The sequence below is a fragment of the Pelecanus crispus genome, chromosome 8, assembly GCF_030463565.1.
Source record: "Pelecanus crispus isolate bPelCri1 chromosome 8, bPelCri1.pri, whole genome shotgun sequence".
Taxonomy (NCBI): Eukaryota; Metazoa; Chordata; class Aves; order Pelecaniformes; family Pelecanidae; genus Pelecanus; species Pelecanus crispus.
The window spans coordinates 7,237,059-7,254,549 of record NC_134650.1 but is presented as its reverse complement, the minus strand read 5'-3'; the positions used below and the strand labels follow the sequence as shown (position 1 = coordinate 7,254,549).

The 17,491-nt window shown below is 51.3% G+C and overlaps 2 protein-coding genes across 4 annotated transcripts; one reads left to right on the top strand and one right to left on the bottom strand.

Moving 5' to 3' along the window:
- Positions 1-953: 953 nt before the first annotated feature.
- RBM22 (RNA binding motif protein 22) lies at positions 954-9,142 on the top strand. 3 transcript variants are annotated; one of them, XM_075714994.1, is made up of 11 exons: positions 954-1,044; positions 1,781-1,834; positions 2,789-2,818; positions 3,867-3,999; positions 4,289-4,389; positions 4,559-4,731; positions 5,301-5,501; positions 6,013-6,177; positions 6,596-6,684; positions 7,227-7,358; positions 8,055-9,142. In XM_075714994.1, the coding sequence occupies exons 1-11, from the start codon at positions 991-993 to the stop codon at positions 8,183-8,185; spliced, it is 1,263 nt and encodes a 420-aa protein (XP_075571109.1). In that variant the 5' UTR covers positions 954-990; the 3' UTR covers positions 8,186-9,142. The 3 variants fall into 3 exon arrangements, with proteins under 3 accessions (XP_075571109.1, XP_075571110.1, XP_075571112.1); XM_075714995.1 differs by lacking the exons at positions 954-1,044; positions 1,781-1,834 and adding exons at positions 1,850-1,997; positions 3,355-3,527; XM_075714997.1 differs by lacking the exons at positions 954-1,044; positions 1,781-1,834 and adding exons at positions 1,850-1,997; positions 3,351-3,527.
- A 2,053-nt stretch (positions 9,143-11,195) lies between these two features.
- On the bottom strand, positions 11,196-15,735 carry MYOZ3 (myozenin 3). Its single transcript, XM_009486386.2, has 6 exons — positions 15,555-15,735; positions 14,985-15,139; positions 14,640-14,714; positions 14,391-14,538; positions 13,941-14,112; positions 11,196-11,358 (listed from the first exon to the last, which is right to left on the bottom strand). Exons 1-6 carry the CDS (start codon positions 15,733-15,735, stop codon positions 11,196-11,198), a joined length of 894 nt encoding a protein of 297 aa, XP_009484661.2.
- Positions 15,736-17,491: the final 1,756 nt, after the last annotated feature.

The following is a 17,491-nucleotide window of genomic DNA, read 5'->3' as shown; positions in this document are numbered from 1 at the left end:
GCGTGAGAAACCTGCCTGGGTGTGCCTGGGGGGACGCACGCCTTACAGCCTAGATCCTGCGGTGTGTCTCAAAGCGGCAAGGCATCACGTTTACAACTTGGTGTAGGTTACACGCAGACGTGTACGGCATGAGTTGAAGACTTGTAGTTCATAGTTAAATGTCTAGTGCTAGCGCCTGCTGCGGCTTTACCTGTCCAGATAACAAAGCACTTAGCCTTTGGCCGTGACTTCTCCTCTTCGGTAGCCAAAATAGCTGCTACATTTGCAACACTAATACGGAAAAGAGCCTTCCAGGGGCGAGCTGGTGGCCGGCCGAGGCCTGGAGCTGGGGTCCCACTGGGGTTGGTGGCTGTCGGTGCTGGGCTGGCATTTGCCCCACCTGGGTTTCTCACTGAAAACGAGAAGGTGCGTTGATGTAGGCTATTTCTGAGCGGTCCGATTAGCTCGGTGAGTTGTTTCCCTCCCCGTAGGTCCTTGTAGGCGATAGGAAAGGTGTCGGCGTGTCCCCGTGTCTGTCCCTGCTCCCCAGAGCACTCGCCCCTTCCCGACAGGCGACTGTTGCCTTACTGCTTGACGTCGTGTAGTGACCCTCAATAAAGCAAACGTGGCTCTCGGATTCTTTGCGCTGGTTCTTACGCTGCGGTTCATTAGAAAATAATAATTATTTTAAAATAATAAAAAAAAAGCTAAGCATCCCCCCCCCCCCCCCCCCCCGCTTTCCCCAATGGTCTCGCCCCCGCTCCCCCCGCCCCGTTCCCGGTGGTTTCGCCCTCCCGTTCCCGCGCCCCCAGCGCGCGCTAGGGTTTGCCGTGCCGAGAGCGCCCCCCCGCGCCGCGCCGCTGACCTCACGGCCGCGCCGCGCCTTTCCGCTTCCCGGCACGTCGCTAGCGGAAGTGGCGTCACTTCCGGCTTCCGCCGCCTGCCGGGAGCGAGGCGGAGCGGCGCGGGGGCTTCCGGCGGCTGAGGGGAGCGGAGAGGGGCCGCGCCGCCATGTCGACATCGCTGGGCTCCAACACCTACAACCGGCAGAACTGGGAGGACGCGGTGAGGCCGCGGGGCGGCGGGGGAGAGGCGGGGTCGGGCCTCGGCCGGCGGGGCCCTGCGCCGCCCGGGAGCGGGAGGGGGCAAGGCCGTAGGGCGAAGGGTGAAGGGTGCGCGGTGAGGCGGTGCCCGGGCAGCGCGGGGACCTGCCCGGGGGAGCTGCGTCCCTGCGGTTCCTCCCGCCCGGGAGGGGGCTGCCGCGGCTACCCAGGCGCTCCTCACGGGCAGGGCAGGCTGGGAAAGGGAGCGTGCTGCTCTGGGGGCCCCCCCGCCTCCCTGCCGCGTCTGGGGGTGTCCGGTAGCTGGGGAGGTCCCACGGCAGCTGGGGGGAACTGAGCTGGGCCCGTCGTGTGCCCATGGCCGCGTTCTTTCGAGCTGAGGCCTTGCCTGAGTGGGCGCGCTGCAAACAATGGATGCTGAGGGATGCCGGGGGGGGTGGTGTCATCTGCTGCAGCCAGGTCGCTGAAGAGTTAAGATCTCAAGAATATGCTTCTTGTTTGTTTGTTTACGTTTTCCTTCAAACTGGGACTAGCTAGCAGGTCCTGGTTCTTTCATAATATGGGCCTTGGGTCGTGGCTTGCAGCCGCCCCCTGACTGTTTTTGAATGAGTCTTTTTGCATCTTTCAGACGGCCCGATTGGTTTAACCCGGTCATATTAGTTCAGAGTGTGATTTGAACGCTGTTGTGATGAGAAAGTTTGTGGCAAATTCCTGATTTTCTTTCTTCTTGCTCAATTCAGGACTTCCCTATTCTGTGCCAGACATGTCTTGGAGAAAACCCTTATATTCGAATGGTATGTGCCTGTTTGACCGTGCAGACCTTTCCTCTGCGTTGACCCTAGAACTGCTGGGGTTTGGGGACTAAAATAAGCCTGGCTATGGGAGGAGATGCTGAGGTGCATGTGCACTCCTAATTAGTTGGTTCTGCACAACAGGATTTGGTTCCGACCATTGTTGGTATGTGATGTCATGGCATTAGGTCTGTGATTTAAGAATAAATCAGTCACAAAGGAGAGTAAAATGATATAGTTCAATGTCTAGAGTGCAGGAAATGCTAGAAAACAAAGCTTTGGTACTGGTAAATCCTGTGTCATGGAGAACAGGGAAACAACTGCTGAAATATTAAATAGCTTAGCACAATTTCTAAAATGTGCAGGATATGTGCCTGTGAAAATAAGTTAAAACTGTCTCATGAAGGCTGCCTGATGGTAATTTAAGTGCTTGTTTGTTTACCTTGATTTCCTCTGTGCAGGATGAGTCAGTCCATTTATGCTGCTTTCGTCTGTGCTCAGTCTGGTTGCGTATGACCTACATTTACATTATGTTTCCTTTGCATTTCCATTCCACCAAGTTTGAGAGAGATTACAATATTTTTGTGAAACATAACTCTACTGCCAGTATAGGTGATATTTCAAAACCTGCTTATTTTCATGTACTTATTTCACGTAACAATATCAACTTTGCTTAAAAATAGCTATTAGTGTTCCATTTCAGTCTCGCCTTTCATCAGTACATGAGGTGGGGCTTATAATACTGTGTTTTAATGAATGTTCCTAAAACAAAAATGGACTTTTAAGATTTTTTTTGTCCTGTTGAGCTGCCAAGGTGTGAGCCCAAAACATGGGGGTGGGTGAGTCTAAATGCAGCATAATTAGGAAAAAAACACTGTGCTATCACATCAATTATATGTTTTATGTTGAATGAATGATATTTAATATTTTCTTTTATTGTTTTTGATTATATTTCAGACCAAAGAAAAATATGGAAAAGAATGCAAGGTATGTTTGTTTTCTTTTGAAGAACAAACATCTAAGATGGTGCACATCTAGGAATATTATATTTTAATGTTAAAAAAAATCCTGTCGGCTTCAGAAAATTGCTTATCTGGGTTAACAACTTAAAATGTTTATATAACTGCATAAATTTTTAGGTCAGTGTACTGTGCAATTTGTTAGACAAAGGTAGTCTTAGAGTAGTAAAATTATTGAAGACTGTTCAGACAGACTTAGGATTTGTTCATGTTTATCAGAATTAGGTTTTGCTAGTATTGTTACACTGTATTTGAAGGTATTTCAGCATTTTAAATGATACCATATTTTCTCTCACAAGTTTGTTTTTACTCCTAAGTGGTGCATAAATAACCAGAGTTTAGGTTTTGCTATGAATGTGTTATTCGTGGCTAGGTGGTGATTTGTTAGCTGTCTAAGCAATAAGCCAGGTTTATTGCTGAGAGCAAGAAATATTTAGTGTTGTCTTGGCTGAGAGAAATTAAAGAGGTTTTTTTGCCCCTTTTATCAATTGTCATCTGAGGTAGGGAGAAGGTATGTGGTGAAATCATGCTTCCCTTCCTCAAACCGTACATGCAGCAGAAGCAGATGCATCGTTCCACTGGCTAAGATAGAGACCAGGGGCCATCTTCTGGACCAGAAGTCTCATAACCTCTCAGTGGGCTTGCTGCTGTGCTGGTGACTGATTTACAAATAATTGGTAATTTATCTCTAATAGCTCTTTACTGACATCTCCTGGAATGAAGGAGAATTTCTTTTTCCTTTGAGTAGATCTGCTTTCAGCATTCGGGTTATTGTAATAAATCCAAAAAACAGCAACAAGAAAAAAAATCTTCCTAAAGCTTTCTCCTGTCAAAGTAAGGCACCAAATAGAAACAAATATTTCTTGAAGTCTGAATCTTAGCACTAAGATGACGAAGTTGTATTTACGGTTAAAGAGATTAGATGTGTTTGGACTTTTAAGTTGCCATGCAAGAACTGGAACGGTAACCTCATTGCTGTGTGACAGTGATACAAGTGTCGACTTTCTGTCTTTCAGATTTGTGCCAGGCCTTTCACAGTATTCCGCTGGTGCCCTGGTGTTCGTATGCGTTTCAAGAAAACAGAAGTATGCCAGACATGCAGCAAGCTGAAGAATGTCTGTCAAACCTGTCTACTTGACCTGGAATATGGTATGTACCAAAAAATGTAAACTAAGAGAAGATGCTGGTCTCCTTGCATCTAAAAGTTGGTGAAATGTCTTTCAATGCGTGCATGTAATTGGCATGACTGTCTCTGGACAGTCGTTGAGAAGAACAAGTCTTGATGATCTCACCTCTTTGGAGTTTCAGGGGCAGCATGGTATACCTGAGCAGTAGATGAGTTATCTCTGGCTAAAAACTATTTCTGCTCTTTCAGCTTGTGCTTCATACGGATTTGTTGGAGTTTGTTTGGGGTTTTTTTTTGTTTGTTTCATTCTAGGTTTGCCTATTCAAGTCCGGGATGCAGGACTCTCCCTTAAGGATGAAATGCCGAAGTCTGATGTCAATAAAGAGTACTACACCCAGAACATGGAACGAGAGGTAAGAAAGTGTAGTTATAATCATCCTTTCTGTGTGTGGATGTGTATAGGGGAGGAAAGGGGAGCAATGATGTAGCTTATCTTACAGTCCTTTGCTTGCTCTTGTTCTGTGCGTTAGTTTTCAATGGTGATATATATATGTAATTATTTGTGTTTTAACTACTGTTTAGATATCTAATTCTGATGGCACTAGACCAGTTGGTGCGCTAGGAAAAGCTACTTCTACCAGCGACATGCTGCTGAAGCTGGCTCGGACCACTCCTTACTATAAACGTAATCGTCCTCACATCTGTTCCTTCTGGGTAAAAGGAGAATGCAAGAGAGGAGAAGAGTGTCCCTACAGGTACAAATCTAGCTTAAACAATTGATCTGTTCACCACAGTCAGATAGAGCTCCCCTTAGGGTTTGAAGAACAGGAAATGCTGCAGTGGACATGAGATGCAACACTATGATTGGGGTCAGTGCGAAACTTGCATTCAGTTGGCACGCAGCGCCAGTGAATGAATCTTTGTTGTGGCAAGTTCGTTTGTGAGGAATTAGCTGTGTGGTCCTGTAGTGTTTTGCTGAAGCAGTGACTGCAGCTCTTCTCTTACATAGTTCATTTTTTCCTGTTATGGCGTCAGTCCCCTCAATTGGAGATCTTTGTATTTGAACAAGAGGCCATTTGAAATCCAGCTCTTGTATTTTGTATTGTTGAATGCTGAGCTGTCAGAAGTGCCATTCATTCAGAACTTGAGGCAGTCCTGGCTGCAGTTTAAGTTCTCGGGGTTGTTCCATTTTGGCATTTTATGTGAACAGGGCTAAGCATATAAGTGACCAGGGGCCTTTAGAAGGGAAGGTAGCAGTTATGGTCATTTTAATCTGATGCAGCTGTGACTGGGGTTATGAAATGCTTTGTTTTCTGAACCTTAGACATGAGAAGCCTACAGATCCAGACGATCCTCTGGCTGATCAGAACATCAAAGATCGTTACTATGGAATTAATGATCCTGTGGCTGATAAACTTCTGAAGCGAGCGTCAACCATGCCTCGTCTAGACCCCCCTGATGACAAGACTATTACTACACTGTATGTTGGAGGGCTCGGAGATACTATCACTGAATCAGATCTCAGGTGCGTTTGTGAATTTGTATCTCCCTTGCCTTCTTATTTGATGCTTTGATTACTGCTCATCTTCAAATAAGGAAATCTCTCTTGCAAGGAAAAAAAAAATAAATCCGGTTTTCAGTTTTCCTTAATGGGGAACTGGTTGGTGGGCAAGTGCAGAGGAGTGCCAGCTTGTTGGAGAACAGATAAAGAGGCACATTTCAAATGCTTTGATTCAGATTTGTCTCTTAAAAGATGAGTCATCCTTCTGAGCTGTTAGGGATATTGTGTTACACTTCTTACAAGAAAGTCCGGTAGCCTCTCTCTAGCTAGCTGCTGAGAAAAGCTGCTGCAGAGGTTTTTTTTTTTTTTTTCCTCCATAATTGCACAGCAGGGCAAGAGACTTGATTTCTAATGGTTAATCTGAACTGGTGATGCAGAAAAGAAGTGATCTGAGCATGTCTGTTCCAGCACATGATGAGATCCTATGTACCCTGCAGCTAGGAGGAATGGTCGGAATAATTTTTTTCCCCCACAGAAATCACTTCTACCAGTTTGGGGAGATTCGGACGATAACTGTAGTGCAGAGGCAACAGTGTGCTTTCATCCAGTTTGCCACCCGGCAAGCTGCAGAAGTGGCTGCTGAGAAATCCTTCAACAAACTCATCGTCAATGGTCGCAGGCTCAATGTCAAATGGGGAAGGTGAGTGCAGGAGGAGGAAGCCTTGTGGATACTGCCACAAGGCCTCTTCTCTCTGTTTATACAGTCTTGGATATTAAGTTGGAGCAGATAATGATTTGGTAAATAGTTGGGGTCCTCTTACAGTTTGGCTTTCTTTCAGTAGTGGAATCCGAGTTGGAGATTACACAGATTGCACAAATTGTGTAAGGGATTTCCTGGTTGAGGGTTATGGATGAGTTTCTGTAGTTTTGCTTCTAACCCATCTCCTGTAAACACTCTCTGCACACTTTGTACCAGCTGTCTGTGATGTTCTGTGACTTTTTCATATTTGGTCTGAAGCAATGGAGCTGGATTAAATGATGTGAAACTGTTGTGGTGTGAACATCTGCTTATCCTGCTTTTTCTCATCCTTGTTCTCAGACTTTTGTCTGTTTTTTAGGTCCCAGGCAGCAAGAGGAAAAGAAAAGGACAAGGAAGGTACTACAGAATCTGGGATAAAGCTAGAGCCAGTTCCAGGGCTTCCCGGAGGTAAGGGAGTTGCTTTCCTCTCTCAAACACTTAATACTGACCTGCTTCCATGAGAGGGGCTGGTGTTAAACCTCTGAGCGCAGTAACCGAGTTCAGGATGGTAGAGGCACTGGTGAGCCCAGAGCAGGCAGTTACAGCAGGTTTGCAACGGATCCAACTAGGATGGGAGGGGAGCTTTGTCTAGAAGCAAATTCTTGATGAAAAGAGAGTTCTTTATGTAATGAGTGAAAGTTAAAGCTGAATTAAAGTTGCTTAGGTCTGAAGTACTGGCAACCCATGCTTTTCAAGGCTTGGTTAATGTTTTCCTAATCTGCTGAGTGTTGTATGATGGAAAAAGCAAAGCTGGTTTTGTGTGACGAAAAACAGTGACTGTTGTGGAGTTTCAGTGCAGTCAGTCCTGCTTCTCGCTCCAGTTGAGATGTACAGTAGTAGCAGCAGTTTGCCCTTGTGGAAGAACTGATTGCGCCTCCTCTCTGAAGGCAGATACCTCTGCATATCTTGACAGAGAGGTTTTCCATAACCACCGTGTACTTTTTCTGCAGCTCTCCCGCCTCCTCCAGCTGCCGAAGAGGAGGCTTCTGCAAATTACTTCAACCTACCTCCAAGTGGCCCTCCAGCTGTGGTTAACATTGCCCTGCCACCTCCTCCTGGCATTGCTCCGCCGCCACCTCCAGGTACTTGTGTTTCCCCTTCAAGTGGGGGTGCGTAACTTGGTGTTAGATGACCTAGTCCTCCTTGCTCGACTGCGCTGTAGCACTAGTGCATGCCCCAAGTTGATTTTCCTCATCCCTGATCATGCAGTGTAAACCGACGATCTAAAACAAGCTGTCAGCACAGTTTAATTACACTGAGCTGCCTGTTGTGGTATGTATTCACTTGCAAATTCTCAGGCACGTCAGAGATCCCTGTTACTGGTACTGAGAATTACTCAGTGCTTTTGCTGGCTGTGTAAATGCCACATTAACCTGAACTTCAAAGGGTAATTCCGCAGCTGGTTGAATGCCAGCCTGTGTTTGGCTGTGTGTATATATCTATCTGGAGACTCTCTCTTTATGGGATGACAGGCTCTTGTGGATGTGTTTTGCTTTGCTCCATGGTTGAGTGGAAAGCATTTAGATTGGCATTACAGACAGCTGTCTGGTCCCCGACAGCTTTTATCTGTGAGTAAGGATGTGTGTTGGGTAAGGATTGCCCCCAGTTGTACTGGAAAGAGGGGAAAGAGTTTGGGGATTTGAAGAGTCATGGGAGATGCACACCTTTCTAAGGCACAGCTGTAAGCCAGCTGTTTTCCTTCGGTAGTTTCAAGCAGTAGTACGTCTGCGTTGGTTGTTCTGTTGCTTTGTCTGAAGCTGCCAACTTGGTTTCTGCAGGTTTTGGACCACACATGTTCCATGCCATGGGGCCCCCGCCTCCCTTCATGAGAGCCCCAGGCCCCATTCACTACCCGTCTCAAGATCCCCAGAGAATGGGTGCCCACGCGGGAAAGCACAGCAGCCCCTAGCACATCGTGCCACCCTCGTCGTTTAAGTAAATGCTATTTTCTAGTTACCATGGTAGCGCCATATGTTGAGCTGTGGGTGAGCTAGAGAAGCCTTATTTCCCTGCTTGCAGACACCGGGCAAGCTGAGCTCCGTGTCTCCAATAGCTAATCGGATCGTTGATACATCCCAGATCTTTCATGTAGTGTTGGGGGGGATGGGGAGGGCAGGCAGAAGGGCTGTCGGGGGTCTGTGGATCAGGTGTACCAGAATCAGTGCTATCCGTGTATCCCGTTTGCACACTTTTGAAATAAACTTCTGGAAAAACAAAACCAAACCCTTTTCAAGCCCATTTGATGTCCTCAGTCTGAACACTATGGACTGTTGAAATGTGACCAGAGACTGTTCTCTGTCAGTTAACTAAGGACTTACTATTCTAATAAGGTATTAAACCAGGACTGAATAAGAGCTGAAAACCAAGCTTATTGGGTGTGCCAAACCCATAGCTTTGCCTTACTATTGCTACAGATTTTTCCTCCCTCCTTTTTCCTGACTTCTTGCTTTTAAAAAAACCCAAAAACCAGAACCTTTTTTGATGCTTCGCTTCTAATCCTGCATGTCCTGAGCAAGATAAGCATCAGGTCATGCGAGCAGCTGCCGGGTAGTGCAGGCGTGACGTGGAGTGACAGGTTAGCAGTTGCCTGGTTTAGCCTGGTGAAGGCCCCCTCGGTGGCCCCCAGAGGCTGGGCTTGTGTTGCTGGCAGCTGCAGGGGGAGGACACGGTGCAGCTGCGGGCTTGTCCCGGGTATATTTGGGAGCATGATTAGGGCTTTTGAGTGTTTGTCCAGGAGCAACTGTGTCCTGCGTGGAGCCTGCTGTTGAATAAGATGTATGTACACATGGCTGGAGGATTTTAAGTTTATCTGTATGTCAGCTGCTTTCTTGTAATGGATCTGTGGACATCTTTCTGTAAAGCAAAACATGACAGGACCTGTTCTGAAGCCTCATTTGCTTGTTTTAAAAAAAAAAAAATTAAAATACCTAAATTTTTCAACACTTTGCTTAGACCCTGCTTTCTAGAGCACAGTGCCTGAGGACTTTGATTTTTATTTGGCTGCTGCCAAAGCCAAGATACAGAGTGGGCAATGACCACAGGTCCACTTTTTGTTCTATGTGCTGTGCTGTACCGTGCCACCGGTACCACTGATGCTGCCACCGAAGGCACATGTGATGCTGCCAGCCCTGCTAGGCTGTTGGAGGTGGCATAACATGTGTGGCACCAGGGGCACGGCTGGCAGGCAGGCTTGGCTTTCTCTGGAGAAAGAGCTGGGCTTTGGGTGCAGGTAATTAGTTTAATTTTTGTCAGGTAAGAGCCATCCCAGGGCAGTGTTGGAGGATGGGCAGAGCCCTGCTGGTGGATCAGGGAGGGCTGCAGCATTTGCCACTGCTCTGGCTCCGAGTCTCTGCAGTCAGGGTCCGTGAGCACCATGCAGACAGATCTCCATGCAAGCAGGCTTTACATTATCGCAATTTATTTATGATTTCCAGCCAGGTCCCCAGGGGTACACGGGTTCTTCAGCTGATGGACAAAGAGGAGGTGGGTTTGGAACAGGACAGCAGTTGAGCATCGTAAATTTTTAATGTTTACAGAACGGACCTTTTTTCTCTCCGTTTGCTTGTTCCCTCCTGCTTTTGTGGGAAGAACAGAGCAATGAAAGTTTCCTGCCTGAATGGTGTGTTGTGGCAGCAGAACCCCTGTGTGGGATTTGCTCTGTGCATCTGTCTGCACAGCATTACAAATACACTTCACAAGGGAGGCAGCTGCTAACTGCATTTTTACAACAAAATTTACTTGCCCGATTTAACCACAGTGGTGGAAAAAGAAACTTTTATCCTGATGCTTCTGCTTTTGCAAGGTTAAATAAGGGTAACGTTAAGAACCTGACAAAAGCAATGGTAGAAAGCCTATATTAAGTTAGAGATTTTTGTTAGTGGGGTTTTCCACATGTTCTGATGACTGTCCTATAGACTGTTGTTAGCTGCGTGTGTCACTGTGTGTCACTGCTGAAAATGTTTGTGCAGTTGAATCCTCACTGCTGATTTTCGCATTCGCGGGGAAGCCCGTGCTTGCTCTGGAGTCGTGGCTGCGCTGCTTTTCCTCCCCACTGATGCTGAAGCTGCCAGAATACCCTGGCAGTATCTTTCAGACTGGTGCAATTTTGCAGTGCAGCTGGTCCAGGCAGGGCCTGATCTTTATTGACCAACTATATGAAGCAAATCTGGCATAAGTCAATCAAAGGGCTTAGATGTTTAAGCAAGGCATGCAAATAGCAGTAGGAAGGGGAAAATAACAGCTGCCAAGTGCTAGCCACTAGCTTGTGGAAAACGGGCACCAGTTTCCAACTCCCAGTGTTCCCCTCCCATCTATCCTGGCTGTGCTGTACATGTGTTGATAAACAGGCAGATGCCCGGTTCCTCATTTGTTTTTGTTGTCCAGCCAAGCCCAAGGTAACTGCTTTTAATGTGCCAGTGCCCCCGGTAACTTGTTTTGCTGGTGTTCTTCAGTTATCACCTCCTCTCGCCGTCCTGACCAGAATGACAGAGGTAGAGCTGTCCCAAAGAATTTGTCTGCAAAGGCACCAGCTGTCGGAGCAGGTCTTGTGTGTCGATGAAGAAGCAGCGAGACAGCCTGGTGTGTTGCAGCTGGTGGTCCTGCTGTTTCCACGAGGCAGGGAAGAGGACAGGCTGTATGGGATGGTTTGTATAGGAGCTTACGGGCATCTGCTCACATTAATGATGAGAACTTGGCTGGTTAGCTTAGCACTAAACACCCTTGTGACAATGACTGGTACGAGGGGAATTCAAAATGGTCCCAGACTTGAGCTTGTTCAAATCCCATTGAAGACGACGACAACCTGAGACCACTAGCTTAGCTTTCACAAAGAATACTTACTCCCCTCTCCCCTGCTGTGTGAAGTATGTTTGAGTCTAGCGATAAAAGCATCAGTGGCGATGGGGAAGGGAGCATGCGTACTACAGCTCATCGCTCTCTGGTAGAATCCGCACCCAACCTTGTGGCACTCTGTTGAAGTTGGGTCTGTGGGAAATCACCTCCAGAACGCTCAGGTTATCCAGCTCCATTGCAGGCATGGAGAACAGGTCGCTGACCAGTGTTCTGTCAAATGGGGCGGGAGTCCTGCAGCACGAGAAAAAGCAGAATTAGCATGTCACGAGGAGAGGTTGTGCATATGCTAAAGGTGCTGCAAAAAGCAGGTCTGGATTTACTAACTCTGAGCCCAGCAGCAACCGAGCAATGGCTGTAGCAAATGACAACCCTCCTCTTCCCCCCAGGATGCCGTTAGAGTCTCTGCTGGCCCGGTGAGGTGCTTCTCTCGTACAGAGCCAAGCTCAACTTGAGCTTTGGCAGGCCTGGAGAGGGGGTTTGGTGCCCCAGCGTCACTGGCTGTGCAGGGGAGGGAAGAAGCGTGTTCCTACCTTTACCATAGTCTGTCTTGATGGGCTCCGCCAACGGCAGTGGAGACGTTTTGCGTGTGAAAGGGGTTAGATTAAGAGAGCAGGTGATGGTGACACAAACCCCCTGGTCTTTCGAAAGTGACTTGTCTGCAGCTAACGTGTTCTGCAGAGCGCTGAGGCTGATAGTGCTGCCTCCTGATTGCTCTAGCACATGTGCAGGCAAATGTCTTTCTCTTGGCCCTGGCTCCAGTCTGCCTTTTGGGACAGCTTCTCTTGAACTATGACTAACAGGAGGAGCAGTGTGGGGGCAAGAGCTGTCATCCCTTTCTGGAGAAATGTGGGAAGAGACCGGGGAAGAGAGTGCCAGCCCCCAAAAAGCCAAGAATGTTGGTTTTGGAGCAGCAAATGGAAGCTGAGCTATGAATGAGGCATAGCTGGGAATGTTTGCTTTGGGAAGCGCTGCTCAAACATGAGTAACGTGGCACTGTTTTGCAACAGTGTCCTAGGGAGAAATAAGGGGGGAAAGGTAAATGGGAGAGGTTTGTTCCAGAAAGTTTCTCCCTTTTGGGAAAAGACAGTCCTTTTCAAAGCTTGGTTTTCACTCTCTCTTAAGGCAGCACACCTTAGCAAGGTGGTCGAAGGTCTTTGTGTCGCAGCCTGAATGTTTAAAGTTGGGAATAAATCAGTCTGATTTAATGCAGTTGCTGTTGAGATGGTGAACTTGCCCTGTGACCCACATAAGCTGTGCTGGGATTCACCTAGCTTTAGGCAAGACCACTGGCTTCTCGCTAGCTGATTTGTTCCAAAAAGCTTGTTTTTCTGCAGTTTGGTATTTGATGAACTGAGAAGCGATTTAAAAGCCAACAGCTTGGAAGATCATGAAAAGCCCAGTTAAAAGCAGATTGGCTCTCTGAATCTTCATGCCTCAGTGAAGCATTAGAGGAGGTGGCGAGAGGCTTGGTGTTAAATTAGCATCCATCTGTATTAAATAACAGTTCAAGACTTTAAATAGAAAGGCAGCATGTGAGAGGGGAGAAATGGTACGGGGTAAAGCATTATTAAGAAACATGCCCTTGCTTCAGTCCCTGTCCATAAATAAATACTGAGGCAGGAACATGGCTAAATGTTGAAAGAAAAGAGCCAAGTGTCTGCAGCAGCTCCTTGTTCTCCCCCTACGGCACCTCCTCCGATGTTACTGCTCCAGGAAAGCTCAAGATGGCCGAGTAACTGGGAAGGGGATCCTGAGGGAATAGCTAATTCAGCCTGTTTGCTTCTCCACACTTGCCCATGGCTGCCCATGGGTTCTTGTCCCTTCTGTTAACCTCGTCTCCCTCAGCTCCACTCCAGTGCAAACCAGTGCGCTGCCACGCTTTCACTGGTGTGGAAGGGGAAACATGGGGGGGACCTGAGTGTTCAGCAGCCTTGTGCTGTGCACCTCACCAGGCCCCACGGCAAAGCCCCAGGCTAGCATTATTTCATCCTCATGAAAGAGGCTTTCAGTGAGGAGGGGAGCCAGGACCTCAGTTTGCAGATTCCCCGGGATGATGTTCAGCTTGAAAGTTCAGTCCTTAATATTCCACCTTGGGCTGCTGGTGCTTTGCTACCACCAGCTCTCCATCTCCTGAATCCCCCCACCAAACACCTTTCCGGAGTGGAGATTTTCCTCGGCGGTCTCTGCTCCTGACCTTGACCCCAGTGTAATTTGGGGGTGCACAGGAGGCGCAGGGTGTGGAGCTTGCCAGACTGAGCCACCAGAAACGGGCCTGGAGGCTTCAATCTCAAGCAGGTGTTTGGAAAGAATCTGGTGACCTCTTAGCACCTTGTGGGAAGATTAACCTTATACCCCCACCGCTTCCAGCAGCTGCTTGGATACCTTAAGGAAATTAGGAGAGAGACTTGGCAGTGTCTGTGCCATTCCTCCACCCAGCCCAGAGCTGAGCCCAGCTGGGAACAGCAGCAATTCCTTCTCCAGGACCATGTGCATGAGAATTAGTCCTCCCAAATTTCAGCTGTCATCCCTGGGGTTACCCCATGAGACCAAGCTGCTTAAGCCTGTGCAAGCCCCGTGGTGGAGCTAAGACGAGATCTGGGGAGCTGCTGGAGGCAGGGACCTTTGCAGAGGAGCCACCGAGGAGCCTCCTGAGCAGGAAAAGAGCAAGCTGAGCCCTTGCTGCTCCCCTGTGGTGTATGAAGAGGGCATGGACCATTGCGTTTCCCTGGCAGGATGGTGGGTGCTTCTTGAGGCTGAGGGGCTTGGCCAAGGGATGAGCAGGCTGGTGGTGCCTGCATCTCGGCCAGCATTACCTGTTGAAGCTCCTGAAGTCCCATGGAAGGGGTCTTATGGGCGGCTGGTTCTTGCCATGCACAGTGTTGTCCTTGTCACCGAGGAGCTCCTGCCATGGGGAGTGATAGCCCTTGGGGATGGCGGTGACATTGAACTTCTCAGGGGGCACTTCTTTGAGGGGGCCCGAGTATCCTGCATGGGGGGGAGAGACAGCGTGGGCTGCTGCAAGGTCCTGAGCAGGGGAGAGGGGTCTGGGAACAGCCCTGCCTTTGCACGGCCACGGAGGACCTGCTGTTGGGGACAGGATTCCATATATATAACATAAATGTAGTATGTTATATATTTATATACACAAAAACTCTGGGGGAGGGCTTTGGGGAGGACCCCTCAGCAGGCAGCAGCTCGCTGCCTCCAGCCCCACATTACTGAGATTACAACGGTGTCGGCTTTGGGGTGTAGACGGCATTTACCCGGGGCCAGAGCATCGGGGTTGAGGACTTTGCTCATCTGCAAGACTTTCTCTGTCTTCTTGGGCACTTCGGGGGGGCCACCCTGGGGCAATGCTGCCACGTGGAGCTCGGAGTGATAACTCTGCTGGCCCCCGGCGTCCTCCCCTGCCTGCGGAGGGGACAGTCAGCGGGGCGCGGGGAGCTCCCCCTGCCCCCCTCGGGACTCAGGAGGCTGTCAAAAGCACCTTGGAGCTTCCTCTGCCTACTCACCATCCACTCATTTGCTGTTCCCTCCGGGCCGCCTGTCTTGGTGCCGTGTGAGCCACCCACCCCGAGCCCTGGGAGCTGCAGAAGGTGAGGAGAGGGGTTAGTGGGTGCAGAGGGGGACCAGCACCCTTGCTTTTCCATGGATGCTGAACCTAATGCTTGTCCATCTCCATGCCCAGCCCACCAAGCCATCTCTGCTCTCCCTTCATCTCGGCGGAGCGGGCAGCTGAGCACAGCCACCCTGCTGAGAGACCCCCGGCCCCATGAGGAATCGCTTCCCTGCAAAGGCTGCGAGAGCCAGGGAAGGGCTGTCCCGCTCGGAGCCGGGGGGATGAGCTGCAGACCCACCTCCTTGTAGCCACTGGGATGCTCAAAGATGAAGCGCTGCATCCGCCTCTGGCGCTGCTGGAAGAGCTGGGAGCCACGATTGTTCCGCAGGGAGAGCTCCTCGATCATCAGGTCCTGCGGCGTGCTCATCTTCTTGCCCAGGTCCAGCCGGGGCACTGGGGGGGCCGGGGGAGAGCGCACAGCCACAGTTGAGGCTGCTGCAGCACCGGGGACCCCCGTGCCCAGCGTGAGGACAGCGTGTCCCCTCGCCAGGGTCCCTGTCACGCAGCTCGGCCATGCACCCACGCCGCAAGCTGCACCGGGGACTGGCGTTTCCTTGCTGGGGGGAATTGTTGGGGAGCTATCTCAGCTCCGGAGGCTCAAACAGCCTCTTCTGCTCCCGCACGTGGACCCCTTCAGCCTCCGACACACAACTGCCGCCCCTTGGGGCTGTAGTGCAAGAGGGGCAAGAAAGCAGGCACGGAGACCCTGGGGAGCGGGTCCGGGGGCTTCAACCAGAGCTGGGTCTGGCCCCTAGGTGGGAGGGGCAGCACTGCCCCGGCACCGGCGGCACCCCCAGCCCCCCCTTACCGTCTTCAGGGCCCGGTTTCATGATGGTCATCACTTGCTGCTGCGCGCCTGGGGCAGCTCTGCGGGAGGGGGATGGATCCTGTCTGGCTGGAAGAGAGAGGCAGCTCTGAGGTGACACCGAGCATGGGGACACATCAGCCCCAGGCGTGCCACGGGGAGAGGCCAGGCTTCGGCCGAGCATCTCCTCCAGACAGCATCATCCCTGCACGCCTCCCCTGGCCAGCATCATCCCCATGCTACTCTCCATTCCCTTCAATAGATGAAGGGAAATATGCAAAGCATGCCACCCCTCAGCCCCTGCTTGTCACCTTTCTTCTCTGCCTTTCTTTAGGGCAGAAAATGTCCCCAGTTGTGTCCTTGCCCGCAGTGAGCAAGGTGTCCTCATGTCCTGAGCCCCCTTGGAGCAGCACCCAGGGGAGCAGGAGCCCTGGCTGCCCCCCCCGCCCCAACACCTCTGCCTCAGCAGAGCTATTTTCAGCCGCTGGTCCCAAGGGTACAGGAGCCACAATCCTGACCCTGCTGGGGAGCCGGCGAGCCTGGCCAGCGGCAAGACGGGCACGGGGCTGCTGGGCTGGGTTGCTTCTTTGCTGGAAGGCAGCTGGAGTCGAGCCCTGGTCCGAGCCCCCCAGGCTGCCCACCCACCCACAGCAGCACCCTCCCGTGCAGCCAGGGCATTCGGCTCAGCAAGTGTGAGGAGCGGGGCGGTGGCTCGGCCCTGTTCAGTGCATCTGGCGTCCCTCAGCTGGGGCTGGGGCTGCGCAGCTTCCCCTAAGAGCCCTGGAGAGCAGGGGGTCCCCGCAGGGCTGCAGCCACAGCTGCCTGGCACGCAGCTCCCTGCCAGCTCCCAGTTCAACGTTAACCATCCGCACGGCAAGCATGGGACCTGCGCCCCATCCTTCCCTCAACCCCCCTCTGGGGAGACCTTACCTGACCCCCATGGTGGCCATGTCCCCACTGCCAAGGCTGGGACGTCCCCAAGCCCCATGCACCCACCCGCTGACCCCAGCGTGGGACCTCACCTCCCCTACCTGGCCAGGTGACACCCCAGATGCCGGGGAACGAAGATGCTCTCCTGCTGCACTGGGGATGAGGCTGAAGCCAAGCTGTGGCCACCAGCACAAGGTGGCCCCGGCTGGCCCTCTGCAGCACCCCCGGGCTCTCTGCCACTTGCCCCGACCCGTGCTGGGCTCCAGCCCAGATGCCAAGGTCCGGCCACGGGACAGTGGTTATTTCTGGCTGAGAAAGGGGGTGGAGCAGGGCTGATCCTTGGGGACTGGGATGCCGTCACCCCGGCACGGAGTGGAGCTGATCCTTGGGGACTGGGATGCCATCACCCCGGCACAGAGTGGAGCTGATCCTTGGGGACCAGGGTGCTGTCACCCCGGCATGGAGCAGGGCTGATCCTTGGGGAGCAGGATGCCGTCACCCTGGCACGGTGTGGGGCTGATCCTTGGGGACTTGGTTGCCATCACCCCGGCACGGAGTGGGGCTGATCCTTGGGGACCAGGGTGCCGTCACCCTGGCACGGAGTGGAGCTGATCCTTGGGGACTGGGATGCCATCACCCCAGCACAGAGTGGAGCTGATCCTTGGGGACCAGGGTGCTGTCACCCCGGCATGGAGCAGGGCTGATCCTTGGGGAGCAGGATGCCATCACCCCGGCACGGAGTGGAGCTGATCCTTGGGGACCAGGGTGCTGTCACCCCAGCACGGAGCAGGGCTGATCCTTGGGGACTGGGATGCCATCACCCCAGCACAGAGTGGAGCTGATCCTTGGGGACCAGGGTGCTGTCACCCCGGCACGGAGCAGGGCTGATCCTTGGGGAGCAGGATGCCGTCACCCCAGCACGGAGCAGGGCTGATCCTTGGGGACCAGGATGGTGGCCATGCAGCAGCAGGAGGAGGTGGCCATGTGCCACGTGTGCCCAGGCCACCTTG